Here is a 25,784-nt window from a genome sequence, read left to right as displayed (position 1 = left end):
TGTGTGTAGTGTTAGAGGAGGGGTAGTACCTCTGGTGGGGGGAAACGTTGTGCTCCTTCTTGGGTACTTTGTCCACCTTTGGTCCCCACCCTGTACTCAGCTCTCACCTGCTCACTTCTGTGGGTTGAATGGACAAGACCAATAGTGAGCCGAAAGGTCAAGAAGGCGGTTTCTGCACATGCTGTAGAGGGAAGTGAGGGGCAGATGGTGCTCATCAACCTGGGAAGGCAGCCCATCTAGGAAAAATCTGATCCTAAATCTCCGCTGGCTTGTGGGATATCTTCCGGAGAATAAAAGGCTAAAGAGTAAACCCTTACAGAAATCCAGAGTGGAGTCCCTAAGATGGTTGGATGGTGCCTTGTACACCTCTTTCCAGCAACTCCTGTAGCCAAGTTGGTGCCAAACATATTTCTCTGCTTTCCTTTGGACCACATCATTGAGACCGAGAAGGATGGGGGGGGGGGTGTCCTGTTGTCTGGGCAGCCCAGGAGCTCCATACGTACTGCCCAGGCTTGTGCCCCAGGGAGGTCACTTTGGTGCTGCTAATGCAGCAGTTTGGCCTCACCTCCAGAGGGTCACTCCATTGTCCCTCAAGACAGATGGATGCCAACAACCCTGTGTGTTTGCATGTGTGTAGAAATGGCTGGTTTTTGCACGGCTGGGGTTTTGCTTCTTGCCCCACCTTCCACTGGCGTGTGACCCATGAAGGAATGCAACTGTTGGGGGGGGGAGGTTCCCCACCCCTGTCGCAAATAAAGGGGGAGAGCTATCCATTGTGGAAGAGCAGAAACTGTGGCGAACAGGAAACAGGGCAAGCTACTTGAAGCCCGGCCGCTGCAGCCAATCCACAGCACCAGATCGCCACAGCTGACTTCAAGGCAGTCAACCTGGCCTTTGGCGTATTGTGCCTGCCAGTGATTTATAGATTGTGCCGCTTGAAAGCAACAGCATGCACAGCCTCTTCATCATTCCAAGCTACCTCACGACATTGTAAACAACTATTTCGGCAGTATTTCTGCTCATTTCCCTAAAAGCTTCTACAGAGGGCCTTTGCCAGCATTGTCTGGAGTAAACTCAATTAATTAGTTCATCCTAGGTCTGGGGTTTCAGCCAGAGAAGCAAGTAGTACGAGACCACACAGAATCCCCTCTTAGGAATAAAATCAATTTCCTTTATACATTAAAAAAAAAAGTTTATTAAAATTCTGTCTGCTTTAATTCACCAGGATGATTCAATTGTCTCTGCCATGTAGCTCCAGTGGGAATTTTAGCAAACGATAACAAATAAATGACCACAGCCAAAGCACAATTGCCGGACAAGCAACATTTCTGGAATTGCTCCTCCCTCAGCAATCACGAGGGAAAACATGGAGGAATTCCGTGGCATGGGAAACATGGTGGGTGAGAATGAAAAGAGGACCGGACACAGAGGAGCTGTTGAATTCAGCCACTTTGCCCATTCAGGGAGAAGAGGACCCGTCCCTGGCGCCATTTGTGTGGGAGGTTTCTATTGCAAATGAGCAGGAGCCATTGGCAAGGGTCCGTTTAATTTGATCGCAGTTCATGGCAGACTGAGAACAAAGGAAGCGACCGAGGCAATAATTGCCTCCTGGTGGGGAGCTGGAGAGTTTAAACTTGGTTGGCACTTGGACTTCAAATCGGACTACTCTTCCATTGGCTCTGCCAGGCCCACAATAGGCTGGGTAACAAAGATGGTGGGGGTGGGAAGCAGGGGGATGCTTTCAAAGTCACACACAGCATGTTAGCACAGCCTGGGCGAATTGGAGGAGACTCTCGCATGGAGGAAATGTCTGCAGGGGTCTAGGGAGGGAAGTCTACTCTTTATCACATTTCAAGTACATCACCATAGTTTTTCACCACAACCCCATAAGGCAGGGGCTGCTTGGTCCATAACCTCCGGGTAATCTAAACCCTGGCCCACCATCTCATGAATGACGTCACACATTTTCTCCTACATAGGGATGATCGGCATATAGGAATAATGTTTACCTGTATTTTTATTTCATTCCTCTTCCTGTTTTTAGCTGTTCTAATTTTATCTGTAAGCTGCTTTGAGTCCCTCTCAGGGAAAAAGGCTGGGGTAAATAATAATAATAATAATAATAATAATAATAATAATAATAATAATAATAATAATAATAATTAGCAGCAGCATTCATATGAAGCAGCTCTAAAGAAAGGCACAGAGCATGAAGAGGGGCTGCAAGGGAAATTTTCTAGTGATTTATTTTTCTGTGGAAGATTTTCCGTTTCACAAGCTCATTTGCAACAGTGAATGGATGCCAATTGCCAAATGCAATACTGGGCAAGTTTGGAAGTGTCAAGGTTGTTGTTTTGCTTTGTTTACTAAATACAAGTGCAATAAACATGTCAAATTAGATCACTCTTTAGGGCATAGGAAAATGTTGCACTGCAAACTTACTTGCTTCTTCTTCTGCAAATTGCCACATGTGTAAGTACCTAAAATTGCAATTTCCCATTTTGAATTTTCCAATTCAAAATTTCCCAGGTAACCTACATCACCGAAAGCACAGTGCTTACGACCCTTAGAGCAAAACCCAAAACAGTGGTGGTACCTGGAGTACTGGGTTTGGATTTTGGAACCAGAGGTTCAAATTCTTGCTCTGTCATGCTTGGCCTGGAAAAATTTGCAGCCAGAACTTGTATACTGAGAAGGCAAAAAGTGACTGCAAAACAATCAACCAGGTAGCTTAATATGTTCAGAAATGTTAATATGTTTTGAAATTTATTCTATTTTAATAAAAGTGATTTTGTAAAATGTAAAATATAATTTTTATTAACTAAAATTTACGGCCAATTTCATGTCAGTTATCCCAGTGAGGAATTCAGCGTAGGGCTATGGCAATTGTTCCATCAGCACAAGTCTTTCAGATGCCCCCCTCCCCCTGCGTGCTGTTCTGGGGGTTGTTCTACCCCTTCCAACCCAACTTTGGGGGTCATAGGGGAAAAGGGAAAGCCCTGTTGTGCTAGCAAGCACACTTGTGCAAACATCTGCTAGTGGGACTACTTAGCTGAATTCTGTCCTTTGTACTCAGTTATCAGAAGACTGGAATACCCATTTGTACATTTACTTTTTAGTGAGCCATTGGGCAGACTACTGTCTGCGTGCTTTTGAGACCTCCTGGAGTAGAGACTTACTTTTCAAAGGAAAGTGATAATTCAGAGGGTAATATTCCAGAGGGGACTAGACTGCTAGATTTCCCCCTCATGCTTACAACCTGGCCCTTGGGCAACAGAATGTTTCAGTCTGAACTACCTCTTGGCGTTATGAGGTAAACTGACATAATTGCGCAAAGTCCTTGGAGGAAGGAGTAGGATGGAACAAATATATAAAATGTAAGAGAGATTAGAAAAATAAGCTCTCTCTCTCTCTCTCTCTCTCTCTCTCTCTCTCTATATATATATATATATATATATATATATATCTGTATTTACCAAGAGGACCCCCTCAAGTTTGAATTCATGTGATTGAACTGAGGCAATACAGACCCTACCATGCTAACTTGAGTAATCCTCCCAGACTATAACTGAGGTTTACATGTGGTCTTCCCCAGCTGTATTGAGAGGTAAGTTTATACAGCTTCTAGCAATGTAGTGAGCCATACATTCCTAAGTGACTCATTAGAAATCAAGGGATTTGGGCTAGGTTCAAGGTTTTGGGGGGCCTTGGGTAAGAGGTCACTGGTAGGTGTTCTTAACCAGCAATTTATCTTAGAATATCGACCTACCGCAGTTGTCCGGGTCTGCTGACCATGCCCCTGCTCGGCCCCAGGTGAGTTTCTGGTCTTCCCACCCGGTGTCCTCTGGGCTGGGCACCTCCAGGGCCAGCACACTAGAAAACTACCAGTTTCCTTTTATTTAGTTGCTATTTGAGGTTTTAAAGATCTGTCTGAAAAGGTTTTTAAAAAATGAGAAAATGAAAGTGTAACCCACAGACGTTGAAATTTGTTATTTAATCTGTAGTCTACCTCTCTGCCTTGAACTCTAATCAAGGTGTTGCACACAGAAAAGAAGCAACTAAACCCCCTCACTCCAAGAATCAAAATCCTCGTAGTGTTTCTGTGTACTGTTCTTATTTTGAAATGTAGGGTTGAGAGATATTTTTGAGGCATCCCAGGCACAACCTGGAACAATTTTCTGTGGAGAACAAAGTGCAGAGCCAGCAGGTTCAAGAGAGGCAGGCAATTTGGGGCCCTGTTGAATCTGCTTTGAAGTCTTTGGAAGGTGCTATAACACCAAGAGCTATTATTATGTTAATGTACTATGGACCAGATTCTGCAGGCTGTTCCATAAACCATCATCCTCAGCATTCCATCCCCTGTTCCCTGAAGGTCATAACCCTGACACCTGCTTTAATGACCCTTAGAACTGAAGACTCCTCTTCCCTGTACATATGCTGGTCAGAGTCGGAAGGACAATTTGCAGCTTGAATGTTCTGCAAGGATGCAAATTGCATTATGAATCTCAGAAATGCAAATGGTGGAGTTTTCTCATTAGCTGCTATGAGCGGGGGAAATGGAGATGGAGAATGTGTAGGTCATACAGACCTCAAAGGTTTATTTGTCCACGACGCTAATTCACTTCTGGGCTGTTTGCCTAATGCAGTCTTCTCTCACTCCCAAGGATATCGTGAAGTATTTAAACTGCTGGAAATGACCAGCAAGGATTAGTGCAACCTATTGGTTACTTGTTCTATTAAAACATCTCAAAAATGAAAGCTACTGAGAATGTGTGACACTAAACTAGATGAATACTGGATCTGAACTGGTAATCTTAATTTTACTTTGGAACACTTATAAAGCAAAACAGCTAGCTACTAGTTTGGGACTTTGAGGTCACAGCCTTTTGTTCTCTTAAGTCCGAAGCTTCATTGAGTTCCAGGTTATTTGATTACGTTGCAATTTGTACCCTTCTTTCCCCTTCCTATACTGGCTAACATCAATAAAAAGTAAAATAGCTAATCAACAACAAAATAATCCAAATAAAACAGGGGGGGAATCAAAGTGGCAGATAAAAAAATCAGTAAATAAACAACCAATTGGAAAAATCTTGCACAAGACAGGCTTGCCGGATGATCTCAAAGTTCAGACTGATTAATGTAGGGGGATTTTGCCCTTTGGATAACTTGGCCCCAAGCTGTTTGGGGCTTTAAAGGTAATAACCTCCCTAACTTTAAATTGCATAAGGAAATCTGCCTACAGCTAAGCAGTAGACATAACAAGGAAGCAACATGATCCTTAATGGCAACATAGTGCAACAACTGAAATTTCTGAATGGTCTTCAAGGGCAGCCCCGCAAAGAGAGCTTGACAGAAGTCCAGCAAGAGGCATAGCGTGGTGTAATGGTTTACAGTGCTTCACAAGGACCTAAACTGCGCAAAGTCCCTTGTAGCCACTGCAGCAACTTGAGCAAAGCTAAATCCAGGAACATCTCCCCAAATGCAAATTGGATCTTTTGAGAGTTTTCTTACTTAATGTGCAGTAGTCCAGTGAATTAAAGATGTTACACCTGTTATCACACCCACTCTTGTACTTAAGGTGCTGTTATTAGATTGGACCCCAAATGATGGAATGGTTGCTTCTGTAACAAGGTAAACAATAATTTAATTTAGATTCCTGGTCTAAAATTCAGGTTTAGATCCTGGGTTCAGTTATGCAACCACCACGTACGGTACTGAGTTTAGTTCTGGGAGCAAACACAGATGATGGGAATGGAGGCTGGTCCATTAGGGCAAATGGGGGCCTGCCCTACTAAGCTGCCAGCTGCCCCTACCCCTAGCCTATTCCCTTAGTTACAAAGCAGTCTGGGTTGGAGGTTGATAGCTTCCTTCTCCTTTGTCTCAGTGTTACCCTTGTAGCACTCAGCAGGGAGAGGATGGGGTGAAAAATAGAATTAGTTGGCTCTATGTATCACTGGCTCCGGCTCTATCTGCTGTTGGCCAGCTCGGCTTCCTCCATACCAATCATGAGTAGGAAACATGAGAAGCAACAGTTTTAAGATCGAAACAGACAATATGTGAAAGTACTGCCCCATTTAAAAACAAACAAACAAACAAACAAACAAACAAACAAACCTGAAATGTATAGTAGTCCTGTTCTAAACTGAATCTAGACAGTTGTATCCAGCAAATATCTTTTGCACAGAGCTATCAAACCATACCTAGGAGAAGTATGGGACTGTTCTGTAGTTATTTTGCTTTCATGCATGACTTCTACACTCAGATTTCTTGATGCAAGAATGGTTGAAGATCTATGTGTTGCATCCAAGGCTGCGAGTGGAGAGTTCTACTTGTGCACCAAGACTTCCCCTTCCTTTCCTCTCCTCTCCGGTGCCCTGAAAATTTTCTCCAAATGGTCCTCCAATCCTCTGGAGCAGGGTGCACTGGGGAGAAGAGGGGAAAGATATTGTGCAAGCAGAAGTCTGCTGACTTGGAGACGCAGAACAGCAGCATTTAATATAATCCTATATCAATATATGAATACCAGGAGCTGGGTACAAACATTTTAGATGATCTACACTAAAAATAGGCGTCTTCTGGTTTGAATGTAATCTTCTAGAATTGAAGAATGAGGGTAGTAGACATGCTCCATTTGATTAGGGTCAGAGATGGGGCATCTACAGCCCTCCAGATGCTGCTGAACTCCAACTCCCAACAGCCCCAGCCATCGTGGCCAAATGTCAAGGATGATGGGACCTGTAGTTCAGCCAATCTGGAGGGCTGCAGGTTCCTCACTCCTGGTTATGGTTTGAAAACTGTGCTCTGAGGAGTCTAGGAAGCTGTTGACAACTTATCAGTGGGAAGGCTACATAACAACGGCCTGTTCTTCACTTGAGGGTTGTTGGGGGTTTTTTTTAGCCAAAGGGGATGTAGGATGTGGTGGAAGAGTGAATTCTCAGTGGTGATAGTGCCCAGCAGGCTTAGACAGCACTTTGTTAAGAAAGGTCCTTTTACTGAGGTTCTTCGGTCTTGTGAATGGCGCATTTAAACTTTAGGATTTTTACTTGATTGTTTTTATTCGTTGTTTTAGACCACAGCTTTCCAAACTTCTCATGTTGGCGACACACTTTTTAAAGACATGCATCATTTCGCGACACAGTAATTCAATTTTACTAGCAAACTGGACATTAAACTAACCCCTTATAAGAGCATTTGTGCAACACACTTACACACTGCAGCTGACACACTAGCATGCCGTGACACACAGTTTGGAAAGCTCTGTCCTTCAGGGTAGACTTCCTTCTCTTAAATTGTGTAACAGAGCCATGTACAGTGATGGCTTTATATAAATAACAGTTAATAATGTGATAATAAGTGGAAAGAGTGATGCTTCCTGAATATCCTGCTTGTGGCTTCCCACGTGCTGTGCATGGCAAGTACAGAATCCTGTACTAGATAGGCATTTTGGTTTGACCCAACCGGGCTCTTCTTATAGAAAGGCATTCTACTGTATTATTATTATTAGATCAACAGATTTATAAAGTCACAAACCAACTTGAATTGATATGCCCTGGGTGCTGTATATTCTGGCGTATAAGACTATTTTTAATCCAGGAAAATCTTCTCAAAAGTCGGGGGTCGTCTTATACGCCGGGTGGAGAATCTGCAGTCGAGTATACCTCAAACTCTGTATTTTAACTGGAAAAGTTGGGGGGTCGTCTTATACGCCCAGTTGTCTTATATGCCGGAAAATACGGTAATTAATGTTAAGTTTCATGCATTACATCTCAACCACTAAGGCTTGATAGGAGCCTAGAGTTATTAGTTTGGAGAATGTCTTGCAATAAAGATTTTAAGGGCAAATCAAAAGCCCCAAAAGGGCAACAGGAAAGAAGCTTTAGACTGCAGTCCAAAACCCACTTACCTGATGGCTCCAGTGACATACAATACACCACATTTCTGAGTAAATGTGTAATAGGATTGTACAGTAAGCCTGTCAACTTGGCACCTACTATGCTTTGCCTCTATAGAAATGATCCATATTACCTTTGCTGGTATGCAGTGTCCCCCCCCCCCGCGAAAAATAGGTGCTGGTACTCACCATAAAGTTGTTACAGTAAGTGCCACACTTTTTAACAACAACAACAACAAAAAGAGGTGCTGGTACTGTGTACCATTGAGTACCTCCTGAAAAAAGCACTACTGGTATGCTTTCTCATAATGCAAGATATTCAGAAGCAGCTTCCCCTGGAGCAATTGTTCTGTGGCATCTCCAAGCCCCTTCCTTGCTGATGGGAGCTGATGGGGGGCGGGGAGCAAACAAAACCTGCAGAAGTCGCATCTGCATTTCAGTTTCCCCAGCCACTCTGGGCAGCTCCCAACAGAATATAAAAAAAACACAATAAAACTTCAAACATTAAAAGCTTCCCAATACAGGGATGGCTTCAGATGTCCTCTGAAAATCAGACAGTTGTTTATTTCATTGACATCTGATGGGAGGGCGTTCCACAGGGCGGGCACCACTACCAAGAAGGCCCTCTGCCTGGTTCCCTGTAACCTCACTTCCCGCAGGGAGGGAACCGCCAGAAGGCCCTTGGCAATGGATCTCAGTGTCCAGGCTGAACAATGGGGGTGGAGATGCTCCTTCAGGTATACTGGGCCAAGACCGCTTAGGGCTTTAATGGTCAGCACCAGCACTTTGAATTGTGCTCAGCCTCAGAAATGTAAAGGGAGCCAATGTAGGACTGCCAGTGCTACTTCCTAGTACCCTGTCTTCAGAGTCTGAACTCTTTCAGAGAAAGGTGGGTTGTTGGGGTTTTTTTGGGGGGGGGGAGGAGGTTCCCTCTTGATCTGCAGTGTGCTGGAATGTGGATGTTTAATGCAGAGAAAGCTTTGGTAACACAAGCAAGCATGTGTCTCCTGGAAAATGCAAGCTAAGCTAATGGTGTCATTTATAGACAGAGGCATTACTGTACTTTTTCACAGGTGTGGTATGGGGGGGATTACTGCCCTCCCCCCATGTTTCAGATGACAAAAATTTTGTTCATGAGGTGCACCTGTCCCTCATCAGTGAGACAAGAAAATGAACCACAACAATGCTCTTAATATACACTGGTTTTTGGAATTTAAACTTAGATGTATCCAATACTTTGAATTCCATAGTCAAGCCTAGAATATCCAATCCTTTTAAGGGGTACCACTGGCACCCCTGAACAAGGATGTCTTAGCCATTGAGGCTACTGGCGCAAGGCGCCACCGCCTGAGGAGGGCGCCTGCCCCCTCCAGCTCCGCCGGCAGCGCTGCTCTCGCCCACCTCTTCTCGGGCTGCAGATGCGGGGAGGCCATCGGTGAGCCTCCCGTCAGCGCTGCAGCCAGGGCTCTCTGGACAGCAGCGCCGCGCCACCACTTTGGCCAAGCAGGCGGAGGTGGAGGTGGAGTACAGCTGGCAGCATCCCCACCCGCCCCTCTGTGCCCACTGGCTGCCCGGCGGAGCGTGAGGGGCGCTGGAGGGATCTTCGTGCCAGGGCGCCGGATTTACTTAAGATGGCCCTGCCCCTGAAATCTCTTCTCACCCTCCATTAGCATTGGAACGGCCCACAAGTGCTTCCGAACTTCCTCCATCTGTGTTTGAACATCATGCCTGTCAATGCAATACTATTCAATCATGCAATATCAGTTCCACTTTAGAAATTTGTGCCTACTGACTGGGCCAAGATAGCATATGAAAATGGTGATCTATTTCTAGGTGTGGTGGAAATTAACTGTGTTATTTCTAGATGGTGATGCTTTGTGTGTTCCATGCCGTGCCTTCACATTCATGATGCCAATCCTTCCCTTACCAAATCTTAAAGCACAATGGAAAGGAATCCCCTTTTGATGCATCATCAGAATGGTGGGAAACATTCTGAGCAAAGGCAGGCACTAGGGAAACATTCTGTGAGCCAAATGGGTAAGTGGGATAATCGACACTTCAGGAGCTGTGATGTCACTCGTGGAGCCCTCTGGAATGGCCAAATGGTCTACAAAAGCATTCTAGTGCTTTAAAAATAATGTTATATGCATCAATATCTTCCAAAGGCAGCAGACTGAATGAAAACAAAGTTTGTGCGTGGCTGCAAAAAAATGTATTATACTTTGTATTGAACACCTTTATTGGAGAAATACACCTTGCTGTGTTCAAAATCAGTCCAACAAAAGTTATGCAATTCTAAGAAGTAAGCTCCACCGTTTTCTTACTTAAGATAAAGGGACCCCAGACCTTTAGGTCCAGTCGTGGACGACTCTGGGGTTCTGGTGCTCATCTCGCTTTACTGGCTGAGGGAGCCGGCGTACAGCTTCTGGGTCATGTGGCCAGCATGACTAAGCTGCTTCTGGCGAACCAGAGCAGCACACGGAAACGCCATTTACCTTCCCGCCGGAGCGGTTCCTATTTATCTACTTGCACTTTGACGTACTTTCGAACTGCTAGGTTAGCAGGAGCAGGGACTGAGCAACGGGAGCTCACCCCATCGTAGGGATTCGAACCGCCGATCTTCTGATCAGCAAGCCCTAGGCTCTGTGGTTTAGACCACAGCGCCACCCGCATGGTTTAAACTTAAGTGTATATATAGGACTACAGTCACAGAGGTTCAGTTTTTAACATTGCAGGAATACAAATAAAGTTTTCTGGTAAGTAAGGGCTCCCCATTCGCTTCCATACCAAAGGCAGCTTCATGGGAAAATGAGTCACATGAAAGCTTCATACATGATCTGCAGCTCCCATGAGCAGAGGAAATATTGGACTAACGTACTTTATGTCTGGGAAAGCCAATATGGCACCATTCAGATTTTATTGGGACTACAACTCCCACCAGTGCAAGTCGGTAAGGCAAATGTTCAGGGATGATGGGAGTCAGAGCCTCACAACATGTGAAGGGCACCATATTGGCTACCCCTGACTTAGGCTCATTTATTGGGGGAAAAGAGTAACATCTGTGATGCTTACAATTCTAAGAAGAAAATGTACAGCGCATTGCTGTCTGCAAATTTCCACCTTAGTCCTACAAAGCTACTGCATTTCTTGTATATATTATGACTCCCAAAAATGAGGGAAAGGCAAATGGTTCCCCATTACACCCCAGTTTGTTATTAAAGTAGTTTGAGATACTTTAAAGGAGTCTGTCACCCTTGTGGGATAGCTCCGGAAAGACAATGGATTGTATCTAACGTTAGCAATACTCAGAGTAAACCCATTAAAATTAATGGGAATGACTATCTTAGGTCCATTAACCTCAACAGGCAGTAGTCAACTAAATCCTTGCATGAGCAGAACAACTTCTGCTTGCACGATGGGACTCCTCCTGCTGCTATCCCCAAATCTGTTCCTGAGGGTTGGGGAACAGATTCAGAGTACGCACAGGGAGAGGAGTCCCTTTGCACAAGCTCAAATTGTTCTACTTCCACAACAATTTACTTAGTGCTATGCTGAGTACAACAAGGGCTTTTTCTCCAGCCTGAACTCGCCAGAACCTCTCAGGTGGGTTCTGGCACCTCTCCATTGCCATCCTAAGAGAATGAGGGAGGTGTTCATGGTGAGTTGTGGCACCTCTTTTTCTAGAAAAATCGCACCTAGTGCAGCCCAATGGGTCTGCTCCAAGTAAAAAATTTATTTGGATACAACCCATTCTGTTCTCTCTCTCAAGTGGAATGCAGTAATTATGGCTTTAACACAGTGTGGTGAGTCTGAGTTGGGCAGATTTTGATCAGGATCCATAAGTTCAGGTTAGAGTAAACGTTTCACTTCGTTTCCTTGTAAAGACCTATACATGCCCTGAATGTACAAGTGTTACAACAAGAACATTTTAGACCATCACTTTACCACTTAATAGTAATGCAAATTGTAAACAAAAAGAGTTTCATTCACACACACACACACACACACACACACACACACACCCTAACCCAGGCTCAAATTAACCAATGGTTTGCCTTCTTCTGGCTTTACATTTTAAAAGCCACACCCTTCTGCTGTATGTTTTTCAATTACATCCTTTTGTTCATTTCACACACACACCCTCTAGCCCAGGAGTAACCCATAACCTTGGGGGCAGGAGAGCCCAAGGGGCTGCTGGTTATGTTTGTATAGCCAATGGGAGGGTGGGAGCTTTGTAAACCATAATAACAAAAAAAGCGAGCATCATAAAAGCACAACTAATTTTAAGTGTGCGTTAGGTTACCAAACTTAAACACAAAATGCAGTGTGGATGGGCTATGTTTGTACAATGTTGCACAAAAAAAGAAATGTAGGAAACCCTTGCTGTAACACTAATACTGGGGGGGGGGGGGGGGCGGTGGCACTAGCACAAAAGCCAAACTGTTTTTTAACTGGGCTCTGGGTTACCAGACTTAGAACTGATCACGCAATTTCATTTCAGTAACTTACAATTTCTACTCTCTTTGATAATGTGTTTTAAAAGAGCCAACTTTCTTTAATGACAAGGCTTTAAGAGGAATGACTTTTCTGAACGAAAAATATCAAAGCTGAGCAAAGATGAGGTTTTTTTTTTTTTTTTTAAAGGAAACTATGAATTAAAATGACCTTGTGTTCCGAAACTTTTTCACACATTGCTTGATGTTCTCCGTTCCTCTCCCTTGCCAGCGCCCCCACCCCAGGAACAGCGCTGGTGCCTTTGGCAAATGGAGACTTGAGAGGGCAGAGCAGAGGTTTCAACAGAAATCATAATCTCACCGCATTATCTATTGGAACTGCTTAGCACTGAGGGTGCCTGGTGTTTTTCAGCGTAACCTTTAGCAGTTATTAAAGCAATCACAAATAATTTCTTCCTATCAGAGTTGGAGTCCTCTCTGCTAGGAGCAAAGGCTGAACACAGCATGAACCAATGAAGTTGTTTTTTTAAGAGAGTTGAACAACTAACAAGAGCGCAACAGCTCTGCTGCAGGAGAAAATAAATAAATGAACCTACCATGTTACAATTAAAGCACTGTTATATCATACACAGCCAAAAAAGGGGCAAGGGTATTATAACTAAGAAAACAAACATATATGTTACTTGGGTAACAGAAGAAAAGTGACTATCTGGGAAACAATACTTCACCTCAATAAAATCCAGAAAGCAATCTATATTGATGAAATAGTTTGGACCATTACATTTTTAAGAAAAGAAAAGAAATAACATTTTGTACAGAACTCAACAATCTATTTATATTGCATTTTAATGTGCCAACAGACTGTGTTGTGACCAGGGAATATTGTGAATGAGTGATATGGAATGTGTGTGTGTGTGTGTGTGTGTGTGTGTATGTGTACGAGAGAGAAAGTAAGGAAGAAAAACAGAGAGACAGAGACAGAGAGAGAGAGAGAGAGAGAGAGAGAGAGAGAGAGAGAGAGAGAGAGAGAGGTCTTAAGGAAATAGTCTTGCACTGGAAAATATTCATTAGCCTATCATCTGCTACTAACTGCCTGATAATAACCTGGAAGCAACCTGTGTTTTAAAAAGTCTCCATGTCACAAGTTTATTCCTCTGTAGATCTGTAGACAGGGCAAGTCTGTATCATCCAGTGTCAGGGTCCCTACTGAATCCTTTTACCCCTACCCACGTCTGCCAATGAGTTTTGCTATGCTTCACAAGCTCACTAGTCTCTGTATGCGCATGCTCCCAGTAAGCCCCATGCCTCACCAAATCCCACCACCCAAGCATTTTTCCAAATGTCTTATTAGCTTTATGGCTTTGTTCAACTTACGCAGTTATGTGTCCACAGTAGCTCCTCTTTGTAGGGCCCAGACGTTTGCTCAGTCTGAGCAAAGAGTCGGTTTTATATTGCTCCATTACATTCCCAAGAAAGTCATGTCCCCGTTATTTGCAGTTGCAAGTGCTGTTCTCTTTAAAATGCAAGCCTTAGGTCTACACATTAGTAGGGGTCAGCCTCAATTCAAAGCTTCGAGCAATGTGATTATTTCCCCCAGAGCAGTCCCCTTGTACAGGATAAGAGTGTGATGTCATCACAAAGTTTGTATCTGGTGATATCTGAATCAACACACCTGCTGGGAATCTACTACTGGCTGAGTTAACTGAGAGAAGGCTTCATTCAATGCAGCAGATCTCATGGCCCAGGCATCCCATGAGCACTGTGACCATGAAGTTGGGTGAATGATTATACTCTTCATAAGGTAAAGTGAATAATATATACCCTGAAAGCAGCAAAACAGCATACCAATCAGAATCTCACCTTTGTCATGGCCTTAGGTGGCCTTAGGCAAGCCACTCTCAGCCTCTGTTTCCCCACCCCAATCTCCATAATGGGGAATATTAATAGTGACTTAACAGAGTCCCTGTGAAGCACTTTGAACCTTGAAAGTCCTATACAAACTATTATTATTATTTCTAACCTATCATCTAATGTTTCAAAATAGTTAATTGTGCAACATTTTGGACTTAAGCACCACGTTGCTTGAGTTGCAAGGCACACAGGCATGTGGTATTTGCTTTGATAGACATGAAAAAAGGGCCCCAATCCTTGCCTAATCACTACTTCTGTATATTTCAAAGGGATAAATGGCAAATACAAGTGTGTGCTGCTCTCAGTTGATGATGCTTTTAATTATTATTAAGTTAAAAAGAAAACAAGGGTGGCTTTTTACGTAACGTTTTGTATTAAAAATTTGTTACTTACAGAATAATTTAGCTTTGAAACCTTTCGGTTGAAAATGGCTTACTTTTCACCAAATGCTGCCTTTCCTCACTTGGAGGTTGGAACACACTCCAGGCACGTGCTTCCTTAAATACTACTACTACTACTAATAATAATAATAATATGCTGCCCAAAACAGGGAGTGTCAATGTGGTCCCTCTAGATGTTGTTGGATTCCAACTCCCATTAGTCCTAGCCAACATGCCCAGTGACAGGGAAGATGATGTGGGCGCGTTTTGTAGTTCAGCAATGCAACAGATTGGCTACTCCTGATGTAAACAATTCATTGTAATTCCCCTATCAGTGCTTCATATTGCTAGCTTCGATTTCCAACCAAACCCATCAGGAAATCCACACTAAATGTTAAAGGAACTGCTCAAGGCATATAACATTTACACCTGAATTGTAGGGAAATACTTTTCCAGTGCCTGTAAAACAGTGCAATAGTTTCCTTGTCAAGAGTCTACAATACACTTGCAGTGTTTTGCTATAGCAACTTATTTAGAAGTTATACACTCCAGACTAAGAGAGATTCTTACTATCCCTAGTAAAAGCACTTATTGTTCAATCAAATAGCCAAGCTAATGAACAGGAACAATTATATAGTCTTTCCATATAGCCACAAAAGTGTATTCTACTAAATACAAAATCTTACAAGAAGTTATCGATAAGAAACATTAAAGGAATCATTGCAGCTATTCTTGCAGCAAATGATATGTCACTGATAATGGAAATAATATGGAAACAAAAATCTACAAAAAATACTTTAATATTACATAACATGTGAACATGAAATTAATGCCATATATGTTTTAACATATTTTGGACACTATAATAATGATGATTCTAATAAGGACGTGATTTTTAGCATGTGTAAAAGTGAACAAACTGCAGCAGGAAGCCGGTAACAAAAGCAAAATGAGCAAACAAAATTAAGTTTTTCAGTAAGTATATTGACATATATAGATATCCAATATATCAAAAGCTTTAAAATCTGTAATATAATGATAAAATAATTCAAATAAGTGGTAACTTAAAATACTGTTATGAATGAAGGATGTGCTTTCAGAAACTTAATTACATTGTCTGATTTAACAAAACAACCACTGATCTCTCAGATTAGTTTCACAAGATCCAAATCTTCAAACCTGCTGAAAGAAGTCTTCTTAAGAAACCAGTCAGCTCCAACAGTTACCTAAGAAATAAAATGTTCTCATCAGTCATAAATGTTCCCTTTACTACTAACAATGCTGAAAATACCAAACACTTTCCTACTTCCTGGGGTCAGAGCCCTCACTAAGAGGTAGTGCTTTGAAGGGCTTTAATAGCCCATTTGGAACATGGTCATCCGAGACACCTGCATGCAAAAATGTTGCGAGTGGGATCTTAAACCCTACATATACTAAGTAAAATAGACACATCGTCACCCCACCCCACCCATCTCCCCATCCCGCCCACCTCTTTCCCCCCTTTTCTTCCTAAGGTCTCAACAAATGAAAATGATTTGTAAAAATGTTACATGGAAAAAAATACAAGAGAGACATTACACATACCTTTGTAAATCAAGAAAATCTTTAATAAAAAATATTTTTAAAAAATCCATGTGCACAAAGGGGCATTTGAGGACCTTCTTCTCTATGCACCTCATTGCCCTGAAAAGCTGGTCCTGAATGTTGGGAGACCAGCAGGACTGGCATTTAAGACAATGGACAGAATCTAATTTATCTAGTGCTGTTGCTCCAGCAGAAGCTGTCCGCTAAAGGAACAAGGAGGGAGGCAACATTTGCCACCCACCCCCAAAGTCTATTTGGGGGACCAGGGCACCAGTAAAACCACTTCTCCTCCTCTACTAGGAGATACTACCTGCTGGATCAAAATGTAGCCACTAACCAGATACGACCCATTGTAAAGAGCTGCAATGTAGATAGAAGTGAAAATGGGTTTAAGCCATCGTAGGTGGCGACGCTTTGCCCAAAGGTTCCCAACTTATTTGGCCTATTGCCCCCTTTTCAGAAAAAAAAATTACTCGGCACCCCCTGGAAATCAACCTCCTTTAAATGAAGGGGCAGGGCTGGCGTTGCTGCATGTCTGCCATTGGCCAAATAGGCAGGCAAGCTGCGATCCACTTCCTGGGCCTGGGTGAAGCCAAAAAGGGTTCACCAAAGCCCAGAAAAAACTCTCGCCTCCAGCTGGATCCAGGGGTGGCGTTGTCGTCCCCCCGCAACAGAGCCCAACCTGGCGGTAAGCATCATTACACAACAGATGGAACATGTACGAACCGTTTTTCAATTGTTTTCTCCTCCTTTCTTCTTTCTTTATGCTTCTACCGCCCCATTATTTTTATTCAATGCCCCCTAGTGCACACAAGGCTACTACTGCCTCCTGGATCATTCCAGCGGGCCTCCCCCCCCCCCCAGGGCATGGTATTGCCCACTTTGGGGAACACTGCTTTAGACAATGCTTTGGGGACTCCAACCAACTTGTACAATGAAAAATGCTTGCCATACTTTCATCTTTGATACGAATAGTCAGTCCTCTCAGACGTGCTACCTGCAATGCATCATCACTGAGCCCCTTATTATTTTCTGTGCATGTGGGAACAGACCTGCAGGTACAACATGCTGGATGGTGAGATAATTTTTTTGTTACCTAAGCTCATAAGACATGGATACTCCACGCAGAATATATATTGTGTGTAGGCAAACCACTCCATGAATGATGTCCCCATCTCTACAGTGCTTTATAAAGTAACTTACATATTATTTGTTCCTTTGCTCTCTAATTCTGCTTTTCCAAAAGGCAAAGCAGTGGCTCAGCATTCAAGACTTCTGGGTCAAGTAGCCATAGCTTCAAATTAGTATGCAGGAACTGGGAAATATTTGTTTGTTTGTTTGTTTCATAAAATGTATACACTGCTGGATTGTAAAAGAGCTCAAAGTGGTTTACAAAAAGATAAAACAAAAAAATGAAAAATTACAGCTCTACTTTAAAACATACAAAAATAAAAATACTAAAACACATTTAAACTGCCTCAACTTCCTTAGCATCTGGGTAGGGCTTGTCTAAACAGGAATGTTTTTAACAGGTGCCAAAATGGAAACAGTGTAGGCGCCTGCTTGCTCTCAATGGTTATGAGGACCAGAACAAGGCAGGATTTGAAGACATGAAGCTGGTTTCTGATTGTGGCCTATTCTGGTTTTGGTAATCATTGTTTCTCCATTCAGACATACTGGGGGAAACAATGGCTAATTAACCAAGGAAGTCTTCAATGCAAAGAAGAGAGGTGGGAAGGGGCAGAACAAGGACAAAATGTTCCAGCACAAGGCTCAAACTGGACCAGAATCTCACACTTAAGTTTAGCTCTCATTGTTGCTATCTGTTTAATTTAAACAAGGCGAAGGTCTATGGAAAACCTTGTTGAGAAATCTGAGATATCCCTGCTTTCATGTTATAGTCTTACATCTTTCATACACAGTTTCAATTAAAAACGCATCTGCATATCCTGCCCTGAAGAAATAAGGGGTGATCAGTGAGACTATCAGTGTGAAAACTTTCAGTGACATCACCTGGAAGGTCCCTTTCACTTAATCACCCATGTGAATCACTCTTCCCGAAGGTGCACAGCACCCTCCTGTTGCTGTTGCAACATCTGTGGCTATTTATTCACAATGGTGTGAATGTCTCAGTAAAGCTAAGTGGGTGAAGATCTGGTGCTTTGAAGATACAATCTGCAATATTACAAACTGCATCACCTTCGAAGGCGGCGGCGGCGGCACCTCCAACAGAACAGCAGCTGTGTGTTGAGCCACCATCTCACGGTGAATGCCAAGGCGAGGCCCAGGCTTGCAATGCCAAGTTCTCATCTTGCTTGAACGCTAAGCATGGGGGGGGGGGGGGTTTACAGGAGGTGCGTAACTTCCCAAAGTTGTTTTGTTTACTGAACAGTAAGCTGCTTTCAAACTTGCCAACGTGCTGGAGTCCTTCTCACTACACTTTGCAGCTCTGCAATGCCAGGTGCGAAGTGTTACAGTCTGAAGAGGAAGTATGAGCTTACCTTCTGGTACGGTATGTGCTCAGTTCCTCTTGTAGGATGGATGCTCTTTTCTGCAGAAAATTCACCTGGAAAACACAGCTGTCATGACAAGGGGGCTCCCAGCTTACAGAAGACCAATGAACAATGGTTGCGGTTTCCCAGAGGTGTCCATTCATTTACCTTCATTATTTAAATTCGATTTATCTACATTTATTATCTATTTGCTGGTGGTTACTGTGCATTGCGCTAGCAAGGGAGGCAGCCTGAATGCAATCCAGCAAATTACATAATCTGGAAATACCTTCCGTGACCCACATTCATACATATAGTCTAGAACTGCGCAACACCTTGAAAGAACATATCAGTCGGGAGTGGTGTACTTTTAAAAATTTCAGTCTTCATAGATGCTTATAAGAACTCAGGGGTTTAGGAACTAAGCATGGGTATAAGACTCCCAGGTTCCGCCATTTCAGTGTTAACAATGACACATCGCAGGCAATATTAAAATCCTTTGCCTTTGATTCTCCTTTTGGAAAAAGAAAGAAAAAGGATCAGACTGTCCTCACCAGAGAGGTAAAATCCTAAGCATACTATACGGGGCACTGGTGCCATGCTAGGACAGGACACAAAGAATACACTGAAAGTCTCAGAAGGGAGGAGGAGAAGGAGGCCAACATATTTTAAACATAAGCAAAGCTTTGTTTGAGAAGTGAATGTTTCCTATTTGTTCATTGTTAACGCCGCCTGGTTGGTACTTTTACCCAGCCAAGCCCTCTCATTCCTCTGGAACAATTAATAACCCTGACAGGTGCAAGGATTCCACTGCTCTTTCCGTCTGATGTTTTTGAAGCAGGAATTTCAGCAATTTCAAAGGAGAGGACACCTGTGCTTCAAGAAGGGAGTACTGCTTACTGAACAGTCTGTAGCTGGCTACTGTATTTCACTGAACAGGCAGCTGCCAGCTAGGCTTTTTCTGCATTAACACCCACTATTAGGAGTCTGGAGTGACTTTTGCTCCTTTGAAATGCTGTGTATACTCACAAAAACCCTGCAGGTGGAAATCAGATTTCATTAAAAAAAGAAAAAAAGAAAAGAAACCAAACAACTCCAAACTTTACTACAGGGGAAGCTGCAGTTTTTTCCAGTTGTCACCCCTTCAATGTTTTGTACTGGCATAATTATTAGATACGCACACTTATTAACATGAAATAGGTTTCCTAGTTAAATTCTTAACTCCTGTATACAGTGTGTGTGTGTGTGTGTGTGTGTGTTCTCGCTTTGTTTGTTACTATGTTATGCATTTTTGTATTTTATATTGTAAACCATCCTGGGATCCTCGGATGAAGGGCAGTATAGAAATTTATTAAGTTAAGTAAGTAAATATTTATTTATTTTGCAGTGAATTCCAATAGAAATTTGTTTCCACGAGCAACAGCTCCTAAGAGTCTTCTGGAACCCTGGAGACCAAGGCTGCAATCCTAACTCCACTTCTGAGACATGGTTAGGATTGTACTGAGACAAATTTATTATGGTGTAAGTTTCCGTGGACTGAAGCCGATAGCGGCTTATGCCACGATAAATTTGTTGGTCTTTAAGGTGCCGCAAGACTGGTTTTGCTACAAAAGACTAACATGACAATCCCTCTAGAAATTATAAAACTCCTGTTATGGTTGGCAAGGGGGAACACAGAACTTTTCAGTCACAGATATCCCATATAATGTCCCATTTTTATTTCTCTTATGTATTTATAAACAGAGGCTAAAAGCAAAATTAACAGCAGGTTTCTTTCAAATGGAGCTCCTCCTGTCTTCAAAGTTGGTGGTGTTTTATCCAATGTCTTACGTGCCAGAAATTATAGCGAAAAGGTAACTGATTTCAAACTAGTATTTTACCAAATAAATATGTGGAAAAATGACTTTTAAATATATTTTTTTAATTAAAGGTTTCCTCTCCTCGTTCATTGGGAACTCATATAACAAATATCAATTTTAACCTTTTGATCTTCCCTTGAAAAGCTCTGGAATTAAAGGAATGTGAGAGCAGCAAAGTATTTCAAGTTTCTCCAAGTTGAGCGCAAATGGCTCCTAAAGGATCCTGCTCCAAAATGAATGAATATATCATAGTATTGGAATGCTTGTTGTATACTCAGCAGTGGACTGAAAAGTGCAGCCCAGCTGAACTGTATTCAGCTACTCTGTGCCTCCTTATTCTACACCCTTCTTACTCTTCTGATCCCTACACCCTGCCTGCACTCACATACTATATTATTATTATTATTATTATTATTATTATTATTATTATTATTATTATTATTAAATAAATAATAGTAATAATTTATACCCAGCACATCTGGCTGGGTTTCCCCAGCCACTCTGGGCAGCTCCCAACGACTATTAAAAACACAATAAAACATTGATCCTTAAAAACTTCCCTAAACAGGGCTGCCTTCAGATGTCTTCTAAAAGTCAGATAGTTGAGAGGGCGTTCCACAGGGTGGGCGCCACTACCAAGAAGCCCTCTACCTGGTTCCCTGTAACCTCACTTCTAGCAGTGAGGGAACTGCCAGAAGGCCCTGGGTGCTGGACCTCAGTGTCTGGGCTGAACAATGGGGATGGAGACGCTCCTATAGATACACAGATGCAATCCCTGTCATGTCATGGTTAGAGCAGGGATGGCTACCCCATGGCCTTCAGATATTGTTGGATCCCAACTCCCATCAGCTCCACCTAGCATGACCAATGCTCAGGGATGGTGGGAGTTGGGAGTCCCACAACATATGGAGGGTTGCAGGTTCCCTGTCATTGGGTTAGAGCAAAGTTTCCCAAACTTGGGTCTCCAGTTTTTTGGACGACAGTCCCCATCATCCCTGACCACTGGTCCTGCTAGTTAGGAATGATGGGAGTTGTAGTCCAACAACAGCTGGAAACCCAAGTTTGAGAAACCCTGGGTTAGAGGGTCGGAGCAGGGTTCAAATCCGCACTCAGCTATGAAGCTCACTGATTGACCTTGGGCCACTCACAGCGTCTCAGTCTAACTTACTTTGCAGGGTTGTTTTGAGGGTCAAATGGGGAGTAGGAGAACATCACATTGCACCCTGAACCCGTAGGAAAGGTGCAATATGAACGTAGTAATAAATACCGGTAGGTAAAAGGAACCAGAGAGCATAAGCCCCATTTTTTTGTGTCAGTAATGTGTGCCATTGTCTTCCTCAATTGGGTCCTCATGGTGGAAAGCATAGCAGCATTGTAAAAATTAACCCACCTGTTCAATTAATACATGATTAAGGAACAGTCACCATGCTCTATCTTTTAGAGAATTTTTAATGAACCCCCAAAGGGATAATTTGACTTCTTCCCATATGATTCTACTGCATATACAGCATAATGATTCAGCCACAGTATCATCCATTCTGGGTGAAAAACAGGCTGGAAAAGAAACTGAGACTAGGACTATGTACAACTGCTGGCCAAACTGGGATGCTGTGTACCATAAAATATATTGACAATTCTTGGAACAATCAAATGTCAGTTCCAGTCTTACAAACAGAGGGATGTTTCAGATTTTACCTGAGATTTTAGCGAAACAATTGTGTCTTCAAGTTCTTGTCTCACAGATGCTGGCATCAGACCTTTGAGTTTGGTTTCATATTCCTGCCGTATAGAAGTCACCTGAAACCAAAGATATGAGCATTTACATAGCTAATAGGAGGTCACACAGTTGGGAGCTGTCACAGCCTACTTTCCCCAGACTGCGTTCCACATTCATAAAATCTTTATGCAGGGTGTGTAGATATACAAGAAAACAATTGTGCTGTGTTCCATTAAACTGAATGATCCCTGAGTACTCTCACATGACAAATCAAGGTTGCCCCCTTCTCTACTTTCAATTAAGTGGTTATCTCATGTTGTTTAGAACTGAAATGGTCAACTTCAACTTGTTTTTAGAGTCTTAAGTAATGGCTGCAGAATCGTGTCAAAGATGCCAACACGAGCTTTTTACACATGTTGCGTCTCTCCCACCAAAAACTAAGACATAAAAACTGAATAAATTATTGCAGGTATAGTCTCCCAAAACCCATGTACAGTCACTTCCTGCTCCTACTCACTCAGCACTGAATCTGTTCTTTTTTCAAGGCTGGCCCACATGCTATTTTTTCTTCCATCTTTCTCATAGCAAAGATGGAGTGTATATTTTTTCTATTACAACTTATCCCCTTTTAAATATATAGAAGAGTTACAAGAACGGTTTTATTGTGTGTGTTGTTTTCCCCCCCTTTGCATCCTGGATATTTTGGGACTGCTTTCCAGTGCTATTAAGTATCCTTCAGTAGAGTAATAAAACTAAATAAAGCTAAAATAACGAATGACCTAATGATAGCCAACACAGTATTTTAAAGACATCTCCCTAGCAGGAAAAAAAATAAACCCTACAAGGCACTCCTTGATGCTCCTTCAATTCCCAATCATATTAATATGGCAGCTGAGCAAAAAAAAAAAAAAAACAGAAAAAAAACTGTCCTACTGTCCCCACAATGCTTTCAAAGTATAAATGAATGAAAGCAAAAGCCCTCTCTTAAGGAAGGTTTCCCTTCCTCTTTAAAACATCAAATCGTTTTTAAAGATCGTATGAATAGAGGCTTCCTTCGGTGACCTCAAAACTTATGCTAACATTCAATATTCCATGAGAATTCAAGCTAATTTAGGAAAACGTTTTGGGCATCTTCAAGAGTCTGTGGCATCTTTCTGTACAGGTGAGAGTGAATAATGCCATGGAAATACAAAGCAATTGAAATATGACTCTTACTGGCATAACTGTTTTTGGGGAAAGTAACAGGGCTGTATCCTGCCTTCAAACCGACTACGGTCTGACAGAGTTGATGCTTTTCAGAACAAAAGGAAGGCCTATGCAACTTTCCCCCTTCCTCCTTGGACAAGTAAGGCTGATTAAGAACATGCCATTCAAAACTTGGCCCACAAGGGATGGGGGTGATAAAGGTTCCTCACCTCTTTAATCTGGAAAAGGGGGCGTTTCCTTTTCATGTGTAATAGAACCATAGAACTGTAGCGTTGGAAGGGATCCTGAGCATCATCTAGTCCAACCCCTTGAAATGCAGAAATATGCAGCTGCCCCAAACAGGGATCAAACCTGCAAGCTTGGCATTATTAGCACCACACTCTAACCAGCTGAGCTTTCCAGGCTCTAAAGCAATGGAGGCAATCTAGATATGCAAACTGCAATGCTCATTCCCATTTCACTGATTAGGAGAAGAGACTCCAGTAGGTTTAGGACACATTATTATTTGAAGGGGGGTTGGAATGGATAAAACTGACCAACTAAATGAAATATAGTTGAGTATCACTGCATTCTGAAGTCGAGTGCTAAAACATTTTACAAACTCAAATGGGGCAAATCATCTCATGTACTAATTAATCCGAACATTCTAACATGTAGCAGCATAGAAGTTTGTACCAAATTAGCATGTTGAATGTAGAAATAATTGTTTCTCAAACACAATAAATTATCTTACTCAGTAACTACTGGGGTGCCATTCCATTGTGTAAGGAACGTGTTGAGATGTATAGCTCTGAGCATCCCTTTCACCGGTTGACACAATCACTCATAAAAGATACTGGCTTCCACAAGACTGACTGAAAACCAACAACATACATTAGCATATAAAGTATCACTGAGCTGAACTAAAGATGTATATTGAATTTTTGAAACAACACTGAATTACCTGAAAATCAAAAAGCAGGACCAATAATCAAAATTTTGCTCTGTTTTTTTGTGGTTTTTTAAAATGCAGAGTTTGGGTTTATACAGTGGTTCTTTTCGGCGTGTTCGTGACAGGCTTTGAAATAGCCACATCATAATCGCCTTCCTTCCACCTCTGCTCATATTAAATAAATAGGATGACTTGAGTCACAGTACTCGCTGAATGAGTTCAGTTGCAGCAGCTGCACAACTCTCTTGCCAGTGAGATGAAGAAACACTGAACACTGGATTGAACAGTAATTTGGCAGTTTACTTCAAAGAGAAAATGAAACTTTGGAAGTTGTGTTTAGCAGTTTGTTTGAGGTAGTCAAGGCAAAACAAACACAGTTCTAAGCTGAAGCTTCTTTCTGCTTTTAGTTCCTTTCATTAAAAGTGAATGCATCCTATTCCTGAAGAACTATTATCAAATTTGTGAATACTTTCAGTAAACTCATTAACGGACTGTGGAGCTTACTTTTTACATTTAATTAGTTCTCAACAGCATGCCAGACACAGTCCAGAAGTGATGGGGTCCTTGCCTGGATGGCTGACACTGTATATACTTAGACCCAAAGCAGACCTTCAAAACAAATGTGTGGTAGGACTGTACCACTTTAAGCTGTATTGCACGGAATGGATTGTCATGCAAGAAGCTTCCCACATGTAGGGCGCTGGCTTCTTGGAAAGATTTTAGTCTAATCTTCCCTCTAATGTACTGGCTTCTTTGTTGTTGGACAAGAGTCATATATGAAACTCTCTCTCTGCATTGTAAAGTGGTGCAATCACTGAAGGCTTTTAAGTGGCTCTACACTGGTGAAGATGGCAGGAAAGATCAAATAAGCCGACAAAGGGCAGTGGATGTGTATAAGAGAAAAATATTCCAGGTTTAAAATGGGCTAAAATTGGTTTTAAACTGACACTTGCTCATAATCCTGCTCTGAGCAGGAAAACAAGAGGCCCAAAGCAGAAAACTTCTCTGGAACACAAACCTCTATTGCACAATTCTTCTTCTTTTTAATAAATAAAATCCCTCAAAACAAACAGAACAATGACAAATTAGCAAAGATGTGCAAGAGTGACATTTGTGGACTGTGCCTCGTATGTGTAAAAGGAGATTAGGAAGGAGCTTGATACAAATTGTTGTTACAGCCTAAAAACTCGCATGTTCTTACAACAGCGTTCATGTGCCATAATGCATCATGCTAATAGGGCATATCTTTAAGCTACAAAACTTGTTACAGTTGCTGTTACAGTTTTTGCCCTTTCGACTAAAAGTCAACACGCTAAGAACTTCAAGTAAACTTACTTGAAAACAAAACAAGTTATGATG

The 25,784-nt window shown here is 42.2% G+C and overlaps 1 protein-coding gene and 1 long non-coding RNA gene across 2 annotated transcripts in view; both read right to left on the bottom strand.

Moving 5' to 3' along the window:
* Positions 1-15,418: 15,418 nt before the first annotated feature.
* Positions 15,419-18,519, bottom strand: LOC117040844. The gene is made up of 2 exons (XR_004425900.1): positions 18,420-18,519; positions 15,419-15,862 (listed from the first exon to the last, which is right to left on the bottom strand). It is a non-coding gene; the product is annotated as an uncharacterized LOC117040844 (long non-coding RNA).
* A 198-nt stretch (positions 18,520-18,717) lies between these two features.
* The window catches only part of CEP112 (centrosomal protein 112), a 203,614-nt gene continuing 196,547 nt past the window's right edge, over positions 18,718-25,784 (bottom strand). Inside the window, 2 exon segments of the mRNA XM_033138892.1 lie at positions 18,718-18,786; positions 22,267-22,368. Coding sequence (XP_032994783.1) covers positions 18,718-18,786; positions 22,267-22,368 — 171 coding nt within the window.

The sequence above is a fragment of the Lacerta agilis genome, chromosome 2 (genome assembly GCF_009819535.1).
Source record: "Lacerta agilis isolate rLacAgi1 chromosome 2, rLacAgi1.pri, whole genome shotgun sequence".
Classification (NCBI taxonomy): Eukaryota; Metazoa; Chordata; class Lepidosauria; order Squamata; family Lacertidae; genus Lacerta; species Lacerta agilis.
The sequence above is the reverse complement of the archived record's forward strand: the minus strand, read 5'-3'. Positions and strand labels throughout refer to the sequence as shown.